At 40.1% G+C, this 20441-nt stretch overlaps 1 protein-coding gene across 3 annotated transcripts in view; it reads left to right on the top strand.

The window, feature by feature from the left end:
- Positions 1–20441, top strand: part of DPP10 (dipeptidyl peptidase like 10) — a 427741-nt gene that overhangs the window by 344500 nt on the left and 62800 nt on the right. For all 3 annotated transcript variants that reach the window (XR_006284806.1, XM_043525123.1, XM_037912763.2), the window contains exon 8: positions 17832–17952. Coding sequence is in view for 2 of the 3 variants with exons in the window: in XM_043525123.1 (XP_043381058.1) it covers positions 17832–17952 (121 nt within the window). In the remaining variant the exon portion in view is untranslated. The remainder of the gene's footprint in view (positions 1–17831; positions 17953–20441) is intronic.

Raw genomic sequence — 20441 nt, 5'->3', positions numbered from 1 at the left:
TCTGTGACCCTAGAAGGAAGCAACTATGAAGAGAGTCATGCTTCAAAAATCTAACACTGTGAAGCAATTTCCACTTGTGTATCTGCAAAAAGAACAGGAGTACTTGTGGCACCATAGAGACTAACAAATTTATTAGAGCATAAGCTTTTGCTTCATCCACTTCATCGGATGCATAGAATGGAACATATAGTAAGAAGATATATATATATATACATACAGAGAAGTTGATCAAAATCTGATTTAGCCTTTTCCTGCAAAGGTGGGAAATGCCTTTTTTTCCTTGTCTCAATACATCTTTTAACCTTACAAGGTTAGTTATATTAGGGGCCATACTTTCAAATAAGCCTCAAAAATACTGCCTGTAAATTTTGCACATCTGTCTATGTGAATAGATTGAATAGTTATGTTCACAAGCAAATGGGAGGATCCACACACAAAAATTTAATGTGCCAAGTTTTTATGTAGCCTTTCAAAGGCTCATTTGAACAGATGTCTCTTTGATTCCTAGACTCAAAAAACAGTAGGGCAATAAAAGTGTCTTTAGAACTCATTCAAATTTCAGTTGTGAGTGAACGATAAGAGCTGGGTGTTTACCACCCAGAGAAAAGGAAAGGGGGAAAAATTCAAGGTGATATTCTTCTAAAATCTCATAAAGCAAACATTTGGAAACTTGACAGGTATAGTGCTTTTCTAATTCAGGCTCTAAAACCAGATATGTTTATTAACAAAAACAATCATATATGACTATTGAAGTCTTTCAGAGAGAAAGTCCCTTCAGTAGTATTCGTCTAATACAGTGTTTCTCAAACGTGGGACGCGCTTGTTCAGGGAAAGCCCCTGGCGAGCCGGACCAGTTTGTTTACCTGCCGCGTCCGCAGGTTCGGCCGATTGCGGCTCCCACTGGCCGCGGTTCGCTGCTGCAGGCCAGTGGGGCCTGCGGGAAGCGGTGGCCGGTACGTCCCTTGGCCCGCACCACTTCCCGTAGCCCCCATTGGCCTGTAGCGGCGAACCGCAGCCAGTGGGAGCTGCGATTGGCCGAACCTGCGGACGCAGCAGGTAAACAAACTGGTTCGGCCCACCAGGGGCTTTCCCTGAATAAGTGGCGTCCCAAGTTTGGGAAACACTGGTCTAATATATAGTTCAATAAGGGGCAAGTTAGGGAAGTAAAACCACTAACTCTGCAGAAGAAAGCAAACCACACTTATGTGCTCTGGTCCCCCAGACTGCATTCATGCCATCATTAGGTTTGGTTCTCTGTGTAACTAATGCTAATTGGAGAGCAGCCTCTTGATACTGAATTCTGCTGGTGGAAGCATCAGTATCTTTCCTCTACTCCTGCAGCCGTTCTTAGTGTCAGAATTGAGCTCTTATTCACCATGAATGGTACTTTATTCCATGAATGATCTATCAGATTCCAGGGATAAGGAGTTGAAATCCTGCTTCCATTAGGTCAATAGGAATTTTGCCATTGATGTCTGGAGCCAGGATTTCATCTAAGGGGAATAAGCCCTGCAGCACCAGGCCCTTGAGAAAAGCTGCAGACATCAAGAAGATCCTGCGAAGGCCCTTACTCCAGGGAACGACTGAAGATTGAGAGTGCTTTGTGGGGGAAAAGGGATTGGAGGTGGGACTGATAAACTGATAAGAACAACTCTGTCGGTGAAGCAAGACAATCACTATGCTCTCCTATGAACTCATGCAGTAAAATGATAAAAGACAAAACACCCCATCACCTGTGGGTGAACACTTTTCACAAAGTGATCCCTCCACATCTGACCTCTCAGTCCTCATCCTCAACTAAAACCTGCACAACACCTTCAAAAGAGGAGCCCAGGAACTGAAATTCGTAACGTTGCTAGACACTAAAAATCATGGACTCAGTAAAGACACTGGATTTATAATTCATTACCACAGTCTGTAACCCACTAACCTTCCTTTGTCCTGTGACTGCAGAGGTTTTCATTGGCCACTTCACCTTGAATGGTCTCTTACAACATTTTACTTTTCATGCTAAACTACCTGTTCTACCTTGTATTTAGCTGAAACACCCTGAGTACCTTTCCCAGAGCTGCACAGGAGCTCTATGCAAGCTTGAAAGTGTGTCTCCTTCATCAACAGAAGTTGGTCCAGTAAGAGAGATTATCTGACCCACCTTGTCTCCCTAATATCCTGGGACCAACACAGCTACACTAAACCTGTTAACTCCGATAGAGGTGGCCTCCCTGCCTGGGTGAAGGGCTTTCTCGTGTTTCAGTTAAACCTTTTATTAACAAATGAGACCCTCAGAAGGGGAGCACTGTTCAATACATAGAAGCCCTGCCGAATATACTGACACCCACCCCCCCAGTTGAGGAGATTAAGGTATAGTGTACTTGAGCCTGGCCACAAGGAACTATGTGGGGGTGGCATGCAGTCCCCTATACTTAAAATGTGAAGGTAAAGGTTGACCCACTGAAACTGGATCCCAGACTATAAGTGGTAAAGGTGACTACTAGCAATTGGAACTACACATGGAACCAGGAGATGACAAAAACAGGTGTCCTAGAACAGACAGGTCACATGAGTGGGTTTGTCTAAACTGCAAAATAAGTCCCAGGGCAGCAAGTTTCAGAGCCTGGGTCAGCTGACTCAGGCTCACACCAAACGACTGAAAATAGCAGTGTAGATGTTCCCACACAGGCTGGAGCCCAGGCTCTGAAACCTAGTGTGCGTGGGGATGGGTGGGGAGGATGTCTCAGAACCTGGGCTCCAGCCTGAGCAGGTACATCTATATTGCTACTTTTTGCCTTGTAACATGAGCCTGAGTCAATTGACCTGGCCTCTGACACTCACTGCCCCCGTTTAGTTAGGTTGGGTTGGTTGTGGATTTTTGCAGTGTAGACGTATCCCGGAGGTGACAGGGCATGGAAAATGGCCACAATGTATATATGAAAGGAAGGCTTACGATCTCCTGGTCAGTCACAGATTGGAAAAGCACTGCCAATTTCTGCTGCTGTCTGTTTCCAGAAGAAATGACAGATCTAGCAGGGTCTCAGGAGGTGTATGCCATATTGCAAAAGGGCAGCTCTAAATCCCTATTAGAAAGTGCAGATACAAACCCTGTGCCTTCATTTAGACAATCCCTGACACAGTAGCCTAGCTTCCATCTTGTCTGGATTCATTCCGTCTTAGAATTTAACTGACTGTCAGACACTATCAAAGAAGATGGAGAATGTGTCTCCTCCTCCACTGACACTGTGACCAGGCTGCCAGACAGTTTGCCCCAGATATCATTCCTTCTTTCTTCCTCCCCACCAGATTTACTGTCTGATTATAGATCAGCCCTTGATATCGCAGTGAGAAAAGCCTTATAGCTACTAAAGATAGTCTAGTCTATGGCAGAGGAAAAGAATTTGGTTTGCAGCTAAATAATATGTAAAGATTCTCTATGATGTAAGAGTGATGCTTCCATATCTAACACTCTAGCTTCTTCCCTGCTGCTTCATCAGTCACAGGTCACCTGCGAACCATTGCCTCCAATGAGGAGGAGAGGTGTGAGGGTGGTGTAGATGCCAGAGTGTTCAGTGTTCTGAACGAGTCTGTTAGCAACTCAACACTGGAGCCCCATGGCTGAGCGATACAATCCCTCAAAGAAATCTACCACTGTATTGGGACCATCAGACTTCAAGTCAAGCTCTTCAAAAGAGGTCTGCCACCCCACTGGGTGAAGAGATAGACCCAGGCATCAAATTGATGTTCTGGCTATGACGATGGTGTAATTTTGCTATGTCTTGTGCAATTACAAAGATTCAGGGTATCTGTATTTGCATGAATCTGAAACCACGTGGTATAGCCCCAGATATTGTACAGTACCAATTTATGTCTGCATAGATACAGACCTACGATGGGTATTTAGCAGCTGTGTTGTGATTAATGTTCGTTATTTCATACAGCAGATTTTAAACTAATTAAACATCTATTGAGATGTAATAGCCATGTAGATAATTTGCAGTTTAAAAAAATGATGATGCTAGCACACGACTGTGAGACAGTTGCATTCGTGTAACATAGTAATAATGATCAGGGAAGAAGTAATAGTTAGCATGGAAGAAGTACTTGTGTGTTCTGTTCCTGTTCTGATGTCACTCACACCTGAATGTTATCTGAGCCCCAACTCCAATGTATTTTAATTGAAAGACAAAACAATGCTTCGTAACACTTGAAAATTTAATGTTTTAAGACCCACATATGTCAAACTAATCAACAGCTAGTGAATTAATTCCCCACACCCTCCAGAATATCCTGTCATCGTGTCTCCCCTTGTGAAAATTCCTTTGGTTAATCACAAGGTTTAGAAAATCAGCTCTACTGAAGAATGAATCTACTAACTGCTGGTTGCCAGTGTTATTGTTGATTACTGTTTATTTTCTGTATCGTTCACAGTGTGTCAGGTGCTTTCCATACAGAAAAGAACACGAGTATATTCTCCCCTGCAGCCTAACTCAGTTTCGGGAGCTGGTCATGGCTGCCTAATCCACATGGCCCAACCCCAGTTTAAGTTAGAGATGCTGGGGAACTGTACTAGCTCAGGCCACTGGTGTAAAACGGTGAGCTTCACTCCTCCAAGATCCCAGCCCACCAACTCCTACCATGACTTTATCCTTCCCTAATATGTCTCTTATGCCAGAGCACCGGGTAGGTGCAGGCAGCTGACTCAGGATGGGTCTATGCCACCTTTGCAAGTTTTAAATCTGCAAAGGGTTTTCCTACACAAAGAGACTGCTCCACTGCCATCCTCTGACATGGCCATTTTACACTGCCTGAGAGGTTCAGAGCAGCCATAGCAAATCAGAGAATGCAGCTCAGAGTGCATGCCCTAGAGAGCTCTCACTGAGTAGCACTTTACTTTGTGAGTAGCCCAACCCATTTCAATGGGGCTTCTTTTGGTGTACATTACAAGTCAGTCTGAGCAAGCATATCACATACTGGTCCTTTTTATTGCCATTAGAAAAGCAGAGTTCCAAAAACGTACAAGGCATGACCAAGTGTGCCTGCATGTGTACCAGGAGAGGGCTTGTTTTCTTTCCAATGTGGAGTTAAAGCAAATTTTGAAAATTTGAAAATGGAATTGTCATCCTCCAGACCCCAATCTAGCAAAGCAATTAAGCACATTCTTAAGTGCTTTACTGGATCAGGGCCTGGAAGCCTAAACATTTATTTAAATCAAAGACTTTAGGCATTGGAAAAATTCCAATTAACTTTGCTAGGCTAGGAGGCCCTAAGCAATCAGGAACTGTACACCTAGCAATGTAAAATATTGTTTGGGTTGCATATTTTTAATTATTATAGCTGATACTTAAAATTTGAGAAGTCCAAAGTGTAGGTTTTGACATTAGAAGCCATAATGTTGCAATGGAGGCTAAGAGAACAAGCTATGTTGGGTGGATTTGATCCCTGGATTTCTCTAAGTGCACTGGAAGGAGAGTGAATTGTAAATACATCACCAAGCATGCACCTGACCTGGTTTAATAGCTGTCAGATTAAGCAGCCATTTAGCAGAGCTGTCTTGTCATATCTCTATGTAATTAAGAATCAGTAGCATACATATTAGAATCCACTGGATAGTGGTAAGTGAAGCCATCAAGATAGAGACTTTCTGCTATTCTAAATAAATTCTTTTAACAGAACCTTGGGGCAGGAGAGTAGACAATAAGTATATGCCATAACTGAGGGCAATATAATCAGCGGATATATATATATATATATAGTGACAGAGTCGGGCCAGATGGCTACAGGAGAGTAATAGAAGGCAGATATATTAGACCCAGGTGAAGTAAGTCCCTTTTCCCTGGGTAAGGTAACAGGGAAGGTTCCAGAACAATCAGGAACCTTCTGGAGACAATTAAGACAGACAGGCTGATTAGAACACCTGCAGCCAATCACGAAAGTAGAAGTGGGACCGCTAAAAATGAGGATGGAGTGGAGGTTAAGGATAATCTAGGCATGGCCCAATATCTAAACAAATACTTTGTCTCAGTCTTTAATAAGGCTAAAGAGGATCTTATCCAGGTTTCTCTCCCATCTTTTTATCTGGGTTGTTTTCTTAACATCTTTTTCAATCACAATTGTGTGTGTCTTGGAAACTTAACTTTTTGTTCCAATTTGCTTTTGGGTCAGCGCCTCACAAGTGGTTAAAGGTCCAGATAGAGCTGTCCTAGATCCAGAGGTCACAAGAAAATGTCTGACCTGTAAATATTGAAAATATGGGATCTTTATATTATTTACATGATATTGTTTTTATTGAAGTGTGTTAGCATGTGTGGGCTCTGCAGGCTTCATTTGGAAATATTACTGGGTCAGGATTGATCTATCAAAGGAATGCAGGATTTGGCCCTGGTTAATATCCTATGGTTACCCATTTGTTCTCTCTCACGCTTAAGAGACAAGCCGAGATGGAAAAACTTCTTGTAGCTTTTGAAGAATTACCGGTAATTATCAGGGAGTATCACCAGAAGAAGCTCTGGAACTTAGACAACACTTATGATGTGATGAACTCCTTGCTCTACCCAGCAACATTTTTAATGGTGGGGGTTAAGCAGGGAATGCGGGATGTAAACAGTCGCACTTGCTCCAGGCAGCAGCACCGCAGTGAAGCTTTTATCTTGTTAGGAGCAAAAAGAGATACAGCTTGGTCCAGTGGGTAAGATGCTGAACTGGAGTCTGAGGATCTGGGTCCTGTTCTGCGCTCACTGGCTGGGTGACCTTCGCCAAGTCACTTGGTAACTCTCAGTAACTCATTTCCTTTCGTCTCCCTTGTTTGTCTAATCTATTTAGAGTATAATATATCTTCTTATGACTGGACAGCGCTAAGTTCAGTGTGGCCTTGATCTCACTTGGGTCCTCTAGATGCTTCTGAAATAGTAATATCAGAAAGCAATAATAATGTAATAATCACAATAAGATGTGATGTAGATATCTTAAATGTCTTTAACACTTATAGGGAATTTTATTTTTTTCAAATTTATTAAGTCTATTATTTTTCTTTACTATATACATATAAAACCTGTCCACCCTCCTATTGTCCTTGCAGCTAAAACACTTCTGGGTTTATCTCCCACCTTAACTACAGCCCTTTCTCTCTGACCTCTGTTTACATATCACTTGCTTCCAGTCTACCCAGAATCCAGCACCCAAAATCATCTTCCTTCCCCTCCTCTTCAGCCATGTTGTCTCCTGTTTGATTACCCAGTTCCTGCACCTCGTCTATTGAATCAAATGTAAGATTATTGCATTAGCTATCAAGGCTCTGCACAACTCCAGCTTTGCATCTCAGTCTCTCTGTTCATTACACCTTATTACATTGCACCTTATCCCCGTCACTCAGCCAGTGGTATCAGCCTCATATTCCTCTTGTGTCACTCTCCCACTTTCCTTTCCTTCCCAGTGATCCCACCCTCTTCTTCAGACACTCCATTACTTCCATGATGCCTTCAGATGCAAACGCCTCTAAATATACCACTACTTCCATTTTATTTAAACAACAAAAGAAAAAAAATCAGCTGTGTCTCCAAATGTCTGTTTTATTCTTGTTGTTCACCTGTCATTTGCAGGATTGGGGTCTTATGGACTCACAGTTTAAGCACATGAGTTGACCCTGAAGGATGGGATATTGCACAACAACTGTCTCTTTTAATCTTGTATAATATCAAGCACAATGCTGGTGTTTGACCACAAATAATACTGCCTTTGTTTATCATGTATTATTTGTGTAATGCCAGTGGTGTGTTAGGTTGGACCCAATCACTAGCCTGAGACAGTGAATTGGCCACTCCCAAGTTTATAGCCCATGCCTCTGAGCTTAGTTTATTCTTCAACATAAAGTAAACATGGAATAACATCGTCAAGTAATAGGCGGAGAACAGGAGAGAGGACTATCTTATAGCATCCTCTTGCATTCCACAGCTTACTAATCAGGACCTTCTCCAGTCTATGAGGGTCTCCAGGCCTCTTCACAGTCCTCTGCTACATACAGGCGAGCATGCTCCCAGCCCTCTGCTAGTCCCAGATTCTCTCCTGGAGCTGGGGTCCTCATATATATCCTCCAGCTGGTAATCATCTGCTCCAATCACTTTATGCTGTCCAGTTGCGTTGGGTGATTCCTGGCCCTGTTCCAGAACAAACCTGGCTTCTTCCCATCCTCCTGGCCTATAAGGAGGTAGACCACTCTGGTACAGGCTCTCTCGACACTTCACTTCACCAGAATGTTGTGAAGGGCCATATAAGTACCTGAGTTTGAAGTTAGAAATGTATGAACTCTTCCTGGCAAGAAAGACATGAGGGTGAGTCTTGGTCAGCAAGCAGCCCAAATAAGAATTGTGCTCTGGGGAGCTCTGTAGAAAGCAGGGAAGAAAAACCTTCACTTCAGACAATGAAACCATAGTAAAGTTGCATTGTGGTTCTGTAGCCTTGGGTTGCAGTTGCCTCCCTTGCTGCTGTGCCCTCCACCACCTGATCCTGAGACAACTGAGCTAGTTGCAGATCCACTGGCATGCCAATAGCCCACAGCCTCTCTATGCTTTCAGCAGATGAGCCAAGATCCTCAAAGGAATTTAGGTTCCTATCTTCTATTGAAAGCTAGATCGAAACTAGCTCAGATATGTCTACAGGTGCTGCAGTCACACATCCCAATTGCACTGCAGACATACTTGTGTATGATCAATTTTAAAGGTTTATGGTAAATGGTGAAGTTCTGACAGGGATATTGCATGGTGCTATGTAAAGAGAATACAGATTCTTAAATAAAATAATAAAATGTGATTGTGCTTTTAAACTGGTTCTTTTATGATCCAGATAATGATTCATTTGCTTTTATTTTTGGGGGGGGAGGATAATCAGACTTACTTACTTTCTAACATAACTGCCTCTCCCTTATTTTATAACAGTGATTTACTTTAATACATGGAGGCTAAGAACACAGAAAAAATTGTTTTTTGGGGGGAAAAAAATTACAGCTGACTTCAGATGAGCATAAACAAGGCCAGTGCACGGAGAAATTTATTAATCTTCCCAATCTCACTAACCACAATTTTACTACTTTTCAGAATTGGAGTATGCCAGAGGTGCTAACATATATTATATTCTGTAGCATGTGACAAACCTCTGTTTTCTTGGGATTCTACTATTGTTGATTCCCCCAAGACAAGACACTGGACATTTGGTATTATCATTTCATCTTGAAAATTAAATTTCTGGAGGCTATTAAAACTAGTGGGTAGAGGGTAAATTGTTTCAGAACTCACTGACCCTCATAGCTTGCAGTGCATATTTCTATTATCTTTGACGGTGCACGCTGCTTGTCTTGTTGTTGTTATGAATCTTAGAGTCATGCAAATTGGTCACAGACAAGCTACGAAAAAGTAATTGGAAAAATTCACTCATTATCTTAGTATAGGATTTCCTGTTATGCTAACCAGTTTGGGATCAGGGTTAGTTTTTCAGTGACACTATGATGAATAATCAGATTATATTAAAGGATATGCTAACTAGAATTCTGTTTGATTGTTATCAATACCTTCCATTATTTTATTTATTTATTACACTCTAGACCAAAGCAGATGTATTAGAAATAGATCAAAATTAAGCCATTAGTTCCAACTCCTCACTCGCAATTCTTGGGGAAGTTCATCCCTGAATCTTAACTTTGCACTGGGCATCTGAACCCTTGCTGATGTCCATAATTCCAGTGAAGTAAATGAGATAAATAATGTAAAGACTGCACACTGAGCTGCCGGTACATTTATGCTGGGCAGAAATAGAACACCCTTGAACTTCAAGAAAGTTTGGATTTGCTTCTACATTCAGAGTAGAACTCTGCAGCACATATGTGTCACTAAAATGTGTGCAGATCTCTTCAGGGTAAATCCAGTCCTGCCCTCCATGGCCAGATGCTGGGAAAAGGGGGGCCACTGGCAGTGGAACTAGAAGAAAGGTGCACATCATCTGCATAGCACAAAATCCAGCTCCATTCATACACCCTGCTCTGAAATACATAGGGGGCTGAAAGAAGGGTTGGGGGTGTATTTGGAGATTCTAGCACTCCATGGATCCTCTCCACCTGCACTAGTGGAAGTGATTAAGAAGGCCCAGGAGCTACGCCAGTTATTAGCAGTAGATTAGCCGTCACAACTTTAAGAGAAGATTTCTCCACCCTTGCACATCTGCCTATTATCTGGCCCTAATTACCTGGACTGGGTGCTGCCCACAGGAATTAGTCCTTGAAGAATATTTCATAATTTGATATTGTGAAACATTTTACAAACCATAAACAAGTATTTCGAAAGAAGTTAATTTAGTTGAGGGATCAATGGAGGTTTTTAGGAGCTGACTGAGATGCAGCAGAAGGGGTGGGAAAGGATTATTGTCACATATAAAACATTAAAGTTAACAGAATCTTCAATTCTTCATACTAAATTGAAGTGAATTTGATTATTATCAGAATTAAATTTCTTGTTAATCCAAATTATTCCTAAAGATATGTTTAATTAAAGGCAAAGATTTAATTAAGCACATGCTAGATTTTGTTGGCTTGTTAAATTTGAAAATGAATAGGTTTGTCAAATAACACTCTAAGGTCATGCAACGTTGAGGTTAGAGTTTGATATTTACAAACTCTGAAGTTTTATTCACTAAGTGGTCTATGCCCCAAATACTAAAGGGTATGGTGAGAAGCAGTTAAAAAATAGTAATGCAATTTTCAAGTGAGATAGCGTAGCCTGGTTCCACCTTATGCCTTTTTCAATTTATTTTCTTATCATCATGCCTAAAAGCTGGGAAAGCATTTTAGGCACAAAGCCATTGATGAATTTATGAGAATCTCTCTGACATAGTTTTAGCAATTTCTCTTCTAATAATTTTAGAAGATGGAGTCAGCAAATTTTAGTGTTCAGTATATATCCCTGTAAAACCATAATATTAATAACTGGACATGAGCTTGTATTAAGAAGAACCTGCAACATTCACTTAGTGTAGTGTACGTCAGCAATACCCACAGACCCTTCTGGCGATAGAACTCCAAGGGAAGATGTTAAAATACACGTCATCACCCTTTTGAGTAAGTAAGAGTGTGCACCAAGGCCGTGCTCCTGTAAACAGTTACACACGTGCTTAATTCTGCTACTTTGAAAATCCTGACTATTCACATTAGTAAAATTAAGAATGTGTGTGTTTTCAGGATTGGTGTCCCAGATATGTGGTTTGTATTTATTTAATTTATATTACTATAGAACTTAGGGGTGTGAGCATGGGTAAAGTTAGCATAATACCTGTACTGTAATCACATCTCAGTTTGCAGTGTAGTCTACTCATAGTCTACTCCAGTATTGCCAACTCTCCTAAGTTTAACATGAGTCTTGTGATATTTCATGTTTCCCTTCAAGCCCCACCTCTTGGAGGCATGTGATTAAATGAGAATCTGCGTTCTTAATTTAAAAAATTGGGCCGCACCTAACACGAGGGGGTCCTGGGCCATGAGTGAGGCTCCTAGATGCTACAGTAATACCAATAATAAATTCATAATTCATAAATTCATAAATAATAAAATAAGTTTACAGGCATCAGTTTTGCAGAATAAAGCTTGAAAATGTGGCATGAGTGCAATATACAGTAGAACTGGTCAGGGATTTTGCAACAAAACATTTTTTTATCAGAAGATGCTGATTGATTACGACTGAAATGTTTTTGTGGGAAAGGACTGGTTTTGACAAATTTTTTGAGTCAAAAACATTTTGGAAAAAAATAAAAATTGTTGAAATGTGTGTTTCAACATTTCAGAACAAAACATTCTGGGCTTCAAGTTGTAAATGACTTTTCATTTCAAAATGTCACTTAATTATAATATTTTTTTAAAAAGAAAAAGTGGTCAAAATCTAAACAAAATCTATTGATGTTATTAAAATGAAACATTTTGATTGAGCCAAACCAAATTTATTTTCAGATTTTCAGTTTGCACAGATGTTTGAGATATCATCATTTTGTCATGATTCAGAACAGGAGAATTTTTTGAAATCTCAAAAACTTTGTGGGACAGGAAAAACCATTTCCTGCACAGTTCCAATGCACAGCTCAAAATCCAAAGAGCAAATAAAAAAGAAAACAAAATTTCTTGGTTTTTAAGTCAATCTCATGCTTTTCTGGGATGTGGCTCTTGATTTTTGAATGCTTGGAATTTGCAATATTGGTACCCACGTCTAGTCTTTGCTGGGGTATTCATGCCATGCAAAATAATTCCCAATTCTATGGCTATCCAAATGGCAATTCACACTTGCATAATTATACATTATCAGGAAGCAGATTAATATGTTCCTTCCATTGCAGTTAGAACTCAGTTTCACTTTGAAATTCTAAGGAAGTAGATTCCATTTGATTGCATTCAGCATTCCTGCTTTCAGTTTTTGGAGCTATTTGAAAGGAGCACATTGCCAAATTAGCTGATGATCAGTGTCAGCTGGTTGCAAGATACATGAGAGGTGGTTTTATCCATTGTTGCTGTGTATTAGAGATGCTTACTTTATAATATTATGCAGCTCATCAAAGTCCAAAAATAATGTGCATTAAATTCATTTTCCAGCCTTCAATTGTCCTAGGAAAGTACATTACTGTTCTTACTATAATCACAACTGTGGGTTAGCCTGTGGCCTGGTTTGGGTGGCTGAACAAAGGAGAATAAAGCACCAACTTACTCAATTGTGCCAGCTACTAGGATCACAAGCGGGCACGCAGGGCATGTCAGGAGAATTATGTTGCACTAGGCAGGGACTTTAGACCTGGCACAATGTATTTCCCCCACAGAGTAGCAAAAAAACAGGAGGCAGATCCTGACTTCTAGAATCATGGGCTGCTCCTGGGGCACCGTACCAATGCACTGACCCTTGTTCAGGACTTGTCGCAAGCCATGGTTAAGTCCAATGTTAGCAATTTTCATGTTAAGCATGCTACTAATTGATTTTAGTGCTAATGTTGTTGTAATTATGTGCTATCTGCTTTGCTATACTAACAGATATGAACATTTTCATTCTAAGGCCTTGTTTTCAAGGGGTGGAATGTGGTCAATTGATCTATAAAAATAAATGCTCTCAGATGAACCACAATGTGAAAAGTCTTAAACCCAATGACTCTGGGGTTTTGGTCTTTTACATATTTGTAAGAAATCTGCATGGAGTAATTTCTTTGGCTTCAAACACTTTTTATGGGCCCCATAACTCAAAAATGACACCAGATGAATTATAACAAGTGCTCAAAGTTACAGGCTGGGCCTGAATGACTGAACTTAATGGTGATTTATACTAAGGTATTTCTACAACAGGAGGCATGAACACATTATTCTTTTGGGACTAAATCCTGCACAACAGTGCACAGACCTGGCAGTGGAGGGGATGATTTAGAGCAGCATGTTTAGTCTAGGTGGTTGATTTAGTTCTGCAAGGTCCTGCGTTTAAATCTTGTTTAGTTTGTTAATATCTGTATTGCACTCCGTGTCATGGGTAACACAGTTTCATCATTTTTAGGTAACAAATAAAATCATCTCTAGCACTTGGCCTCTAGCAGTGAACAAGTGGGTAGAGGGTGGGCACAGGTCCCCAGCAGCTCCACTCCTCATGTGGAATGGGTAGAAAGAATTTCCTGTGGGGCAGGATAGGCACAGATTTCACAGCGGTTGGAGTCTGAGATCAGGAGTAGTGAAGAGGAAAGGGGAATTTGTGATGAGAGATTACACTAGGATGTTTGTGGGAATGTTTGAAGGATGAAAAGCTGGCTGTTTGGGTTGTCAGGGAAGATGGGGATGGGGCACTTTATTAAATAATTAATACTGAGTAAGAATGAGTAACCGTGTGGTCAGTGGAACCAACAACTAGATGTTCCTTGTGGGATATTTTCTTATATGCAGTGTGTCAAATTCAATTAGCAACACATACTAAATAGTAGTAACAAGATTAAAGACCCTTTTCATGGTTCAGTTATAAAAGTAGTTCCTAATCCTGCATGGTGACTGTACAGTATTTAAATGAAAGCTTTTCACTACAGCGTCCAGACATTAAAGATGTTTTCACAGTTTGAGACAGAAACAACCTACAAGGTAAGAAAAAAAGAAATACAAGTAATATTTTGTCCTTGTTATTGTTCTACAATAATGGACAAGATTGAGCTAGTTATTCAAAGAAACCTAAATGAAATAAGGTCATATTTCCAGTTGTTCTTTTAGCCAGTTAAAAACATTTCTTTATACATTGGAGGCAATGCTAGATATTGGAGCTACACCCATTTACACCGCCTGAGGATCTGTCTTGGCATAAATAAATGCTTTTAACTGGCTAAAAGAAAAACCATTTGGCAAAATGATCTTATTTCAACTAGGCTTCCTTAAACAATTAAGTAGGCCACCTTGCCTAGTGTTACTTATATACATTTCTTTTTCCCAGCAAAAACAAACTTAAGTCCTCACTAATTTTTTTTTTTTTTTTAGGTAATATACATTGACTACAGTGCCTGTCATTGCCTTCTTCAGAAAGTTGGCATAATTAAAATTCTTACTCCATTATCTTCTCCAAGCTTAAAGTTGGGTCATATTTTTCAGGTTCAGAGAGATTCTGAACTGCATCCAATTTCAGTTCTTCAAATATAAACGTAATTACTGGTCAATACTTTTGGATAATTTAGATATCTGCTGAAACCATAAAATATTTCATCAATTATTTTTACTTCAAGTTTGAATTCACATAGGGTTTTGAATTTCTGACCGGAAAGTAACTTTGTCCCAAGTCACCCTTTGTTCCTGATAATAGCTAAAACATGCTTCAGTGCTCATGGTATGAAACTCTTCAGCTTTATTGCTTCATAAAGTAGAAATCCTGATACAGATATTATTAAATATCAATAAAGTCTGTTGTTTAAAGATGCCTAGGGAAATCTGTTTCAACTCATAATTGGGAGGGGGAGAGGAAAGCAATGATAAGGTCAAGAATACTTAACCTTAGATTGGTATTATTCCCACAAGCAGACATATGATAAATACCTGGGCCTTTTAGATTATCTATGGAAATGCATTTACTGCAATTAAGCAACCCACTGTTGTAGCATGAGCGCATATCGAAGAGATGTTTGCACCAAAACTTATATTGTGTATTGTTTATCTATTGCTATATTATCTGCATTTTCCTGCCTGCAAAGCTATTATGGTACATACATGTTCTTATGAATTGTTTTGTTGTTATTATTTATTATTTTTGTGTGCTTGGCAAATGCAAACATGGCTATGGCACTTTAAACAAGACAATAAGCCGTAAGGAATTTACAATTAGGACAATTCATGAATGTTGACATCAGGTGAGAGGGAGGGATGAGGGATAACAGAAAAATTAAAGGACTGGGAAAATCGGCTTGGCAGAAGCATTATTACAGGATTTCACATCAGCTGTGATTCCACATTTTCCTTTCCTTTCCTTTCCTTTTTGTTGTACCTTTTTGTTTGTTTTTTTGCTGGTGTGTGTTTGTTATAACATCGGGTGGGAAAGAGGGAGCAGATAGTGCCAATAGAGAGATCAGGGATAGCACATTCCAAAAGAACTGTGTTTCAAAGAAGAATATGATAGCAGAGGGGAAGATCCCTGTCTAACAGGAGAAAGGAGGTAGTGTTCTATTCTGTTCTACAGAAGTTCTTAAATCAAGTTCTCATCACCATAGTATGAGAGTGCCTTTCAGTAGCACGTTAAGTAATGTGACTAACATCTGTCACATGTTTGTTCTATCATACTCTTCTCAGGTGGAGAAGCATATGTAGTAGAGTGTCTCATTTTGTTTGTTTTTTAAATAAATATGCGCATTGCTATTTATGTAAGAGAAGCCAAGGTCAAAGAAATGTGTCTTTCCCTTGGAGTGGAAGGTGATGAGGGTTGTGAAGGTCCTTAGTTCTCAGGGAGTTCATTCCACAGACTTGGACCAGCCCCTGAAAAAGTTCTGTCTCCCACACAGACAAACTTTTTCCTTATTGTAGAGAGTTCCATTGTGCCAGAGAAACAGAGTTGTCAATTATGTTCTTCATCTCAGAGCTTTAGGCAAATTTTTAGATATCTGGGCCCAGGCTGGGGAGCACTTTGAAGTAAAGGACTGAGATCTATCATCCAAATTGATTCAAAATTTTATGGGAAGCTAGTGTAGAGAGTGGAGGACAGGTTTGATGCCTTGCTCGGAGAAGTGCTGGACTGTTTTGCATAAGCTGAAGTACATAGTATTGTGTGATTGTTTCCATTATAAACCCTCATCTTTACAACCAGGTTCACTGCCCCTCCTGTTTTTTTCTCTCGTGGTCTTTGCTTTCTCTCTCCCCTCTTCCTTGCACCTCTTAGTGCTCTAACATTCTGAACTTCAAACTTAGACTCTGAGTACATAAAAAGTGGGGAGACACTTCTGCCCCTTCCCAGGTGTCCACCTACTGGCTCCTTCCTCTAATTCTTAGAAATACCAGAATAGACCAGGAGCCTGGACTGTAAAAAATATCACTTTGGTTTACCATTAGCAACAGCAATGGAGTGAGAATGAATGAGGTGAAAACAGCCTCAAAACTCACTGTTATCAGAGCAAAGTGTAAGACTCACTTCTGTCGTGTAGCTTTCCCTGAATGTCACTACAAGAAAAGAAATAAGATACAAGAGGAAGGATGTCTATAGAGAGAAGGGGCTGGCCATTTTAGCAGGCTTCAAAAAGGTGGGCCAGTCTCTCCAGGTGGTTCATGGCCCCTGCCAGCCAACGACAGCTTTCTGATCTCCTCAGAAGAATCTCAGCTCTAAGAAAAAGTTCTGGGGTTGGCTGGGATGAACCAAGGGAAGATACTATAAAAGGACAGATGCAGGCCTCTTCCTGCTTCTCCTCCCTTGATTGTGTTAAATCCAGGACATGTTAGAGTTCTCTATATTTTAGCATTGAAGGAGGAGAAAACCACGGACTGCTTAAGGTGGTTGTAGCCTTCTCCCCTTTCATTGCTGCTGGGACAAATTGTTGGCAGAAGATATCTTATTTGAAGTTCAAGTTGCAGCCACTTGCCCAAAGATTCTAATTGCTGTCTGTGTCCTCACTGGTTCCTTGCCATTGAAGGGTGAGGGGTAAAAATAATGGAGAGAAGAAGAAAAGAGGGGAAGAAAAATGAGTAAAGAGAAATTCTTCCCAAACATCTACAGAGAAAAAAATAAGGAAACCAAACTTGACAATAGGAGGGTCATTATATTGATATGCTTTGTGTAAGATGTTCAGATACCAGTGAAGTGCATGGTTTAAGAGCATAGAGAGAATCAAACAGTACTCAGTTCCTTGGTCTCATTCTTATTTCACTTAATTCCCACATGTAATGTTACACCAGTGATGTATATCTGTAATTTATATTTGTAATCTGTATCTATTGAGCTAAATCTATTTTCGTAGATGGAAATAAAGATATTTGTGCTGGATAAAAATGGGACTAACAAAGTATTTCATAATCTATTTAATTGTAATAATTTTTGACTTTTTAGACTCTTTACAACCTGGGTGGTTCTGGTGATTGTGAGAAAATTTGATAAAGGGAGTAGAAATATTTGAGTTGGCATCATAGTTAAAAAGAAAACATTCTTGTGGCTCTGAATCCTAAAAGTTTTTTAGAAATTGATAATACCAGAAAATCTAAAGAGATCTTCAATGAAAATTATGATGAAGTATTCTTTATACTGTTCTGAATCTGTGGAAATTGTATTTCTATCACTGGCATGAAAACATTCATTTATGTCTACCAACATGTTATTTCCCCCCTTTTTCAATTTTATCTAATCTAGATTTATATTTTTGAAAATAACATCTACTATCAACCTGATGTAAAGAGTAGCTCATTGCGACTGACATCCTCAGGAAAAGAAGGAATCATATTTAATGGAATTTCAGACTGGCTCTATGAAGGTAAGGTGGATAAATATAGCTGTTTATTAATACAGGGAAGAGATTCTTGTACAAAACCTACAGGAGAAAACTATTCATTCCATGACAATGGTGTCTGAAGCTATTTTGCTTTTTCTCTTCTTATTTTCTTGCAAAATTGCCTTCAGATCTTTGCATTAGCTCATATTTTCTATTGACTCACAACTTGGTTTACATATAGTTATATTTTCTAGAGTGGGGGAGGGTCCCCAGAGTGCAGGCTAAAGAGCAATGAAAAAGCTTCGCAGCCGGAGCCCCACAAGACCGAGTCGGCTGGCATGGTCCAGACAGTTGTCTAGTTGCTGTGCAGACATACCCTTAGGCTTCTTTGAAAACCCGAGCTCAAATGGACTCTCAGAAATAAGAATGGTAATTTACATTGTATAGAGGTTTAAATGTCTGTATTCAAAAGATTACCTACCTCAGGTTTTAACAGATTCCATTAATGTTTTGTAAGTATTTTACTAGGTCAGTGAAGTTCAAAACCAGGGAGAAGAGCATCTTTAGCGTGGAAGATCATTTTAAATGCACTTCAGACACTGCAAATCTAATATGATTGCATATAAATTGGTGTTTTTAAGCATATAAAGTTAATTAAATCTGACAGAGCAGATCACCTTTTTGCTAAAACAAAGTATTGCTTGGGTCACATTCATGATTTTCAACACTTTGCTAGGCAACTTTGGGCCAGATTCTGCTAACCTTAAGGTGAATTGCACATACTCACAAGACGGTAGCCTGTGTGATATGCTCTGAATTGGGGGCAGTGTGGAGTTGCACTGTGCCAAAGATAATTCTGAATGCCTCCTGGAGATCTCCAAATTCACCCTGCTCCCCTTTCTGGAGTGCAGTATATTCCTTCCCACCCTCCACCCCAGGCAGCTGACCAGCTCTGCTGCTCAGCACTTAGGCAGACAAAGTTATGGTTCTGCCAATTCTCCCGTCTTTTCTGGGCAGCATGCATCCCTGGGGAGTAATTAGAGGTCAGCCTGACATTTATTTAGGTCATCTGGAAGGGAGAGAGCGCCTCCACCTAATGACTAGGTAAAGTCTAGCATAAGAGAAGCACTGGTGAAGTCAATTGGACTATATTAAACATTGGTAAAGGTTACTCAAATATACTTACTTGTGGGTAGTGTAGTAGTGAGCGAAACCGTTCACAAGATTAAGAGATAGCATTGTGGGATGAGTGAAACTGGGGAAAAGAAAGAGTCAGGTTTCAGGAGGGACTGGGGTGAAGTTGCTGACAAACTTTGGAGCTCTGGCATGTAACACTGGCCAAGATCTCTTTCCTATGACTGTGCCTGCCTGCCACATCACTTATGGCTAAGGAAACACTCAATATAAACAAGGATTACAAAAGCTGGTCCTTAGTTAATAGAGAATGAACAAGGAGATTCTAATGCTATTGTAGATCCTTATGGCAAAGCTGCACCTATTGTTAAGACCAGATACTGTGAGAGAAATAAATACGTTAAAATTACCTGAATACAATATAAGTATATTGACTGCAAAGGGCCTCAGTATTTGTAGTATTTGTATACAGTAACTAAAGGGTAACAAGACCAATTTCTGTCATTTATGCCATGCCAATGCGGCATTTTTCAATTTCAACTTGATTGTGCATATCAGAAATTTATCTGTTATAAAAAAGGTTGGTGTGCATTTTTAGAAACTAAAATTTTTATTAAAGATAAATAGAATTGTTGACAGAACAAATTACTTTCTCTTACATAAGCATTAAAAGACTGGGTCAGAAATATAAATGATAAGAAAGAGAAGTAACTAGCTGAAAATGCACATATTAATGTTACATTTGCCGCTGATATTCTACCTGAGCTTTACACGTGTGTATGTAAAATAGTGCATGCACATACACGTGCCCATGCATTGAATGTGCATTGTAAAATTCCAGCACCTGTGCCCTCAGAGGTGTTAGAATTTCCATTCACAAAACTCACTGGAACATATGCTCATATGATGGTTTGCACCAGCCAATACACGTTTGTATCCACATGTGCAATTTTTAACGCAAGTGGATATGTAAGGGTTGGAAATCAGGTCCATTAACCTCTCCAAAAAACATGGATTTTCAGCAAGGCCACAACTTTTCCTCTGTTTTAATATGAAGGAAGCCAGACACACTGATGCGGAGGTCCTGTATTTCCAGTTTACTTGTTTTAGTTGCTCCTCGTTAATCCCTGTCAGGACAGGCACTGGAAGCCACTTTGTGAGGGGCTCCCCCACCACAAAGGGGGCTCTGTGGATGAGGTAATATCCAGCAAAGGTTATACAGCCTTGTGGGGGGCTCAGAAGGGTAGAGGGGACTGTGAGCTCTGTGCGGCCTCTCTCAAGTGATTTCACCCATTCTCAGGCTGTCCGATCCGTGCCCCATAGCTCTGATGCAGGTCCTGCTACTAGAGAACGGTCTCCATGGATTCCTAGGAATAGGCTATGGTGAAATGGAAGAA

The sequence above is a fragment of the Chelonia mydas genome, chromosome 11 (assembly GCF_015237465.2).
Source record: "Chelonia mydas isolate rCheMyd1 chromosome 11, rCheMyd1.pri.v2, whole genome shotgun sequence".
Lineage (NCBI taxonomy): Eukaryota > Metazoa > Chordata > Testudines > Cheloniidae > Chelonia > Chelonia mydas.
This window is presented reverse-complemented; position numbering and strand designations above follow the sequence as displayed.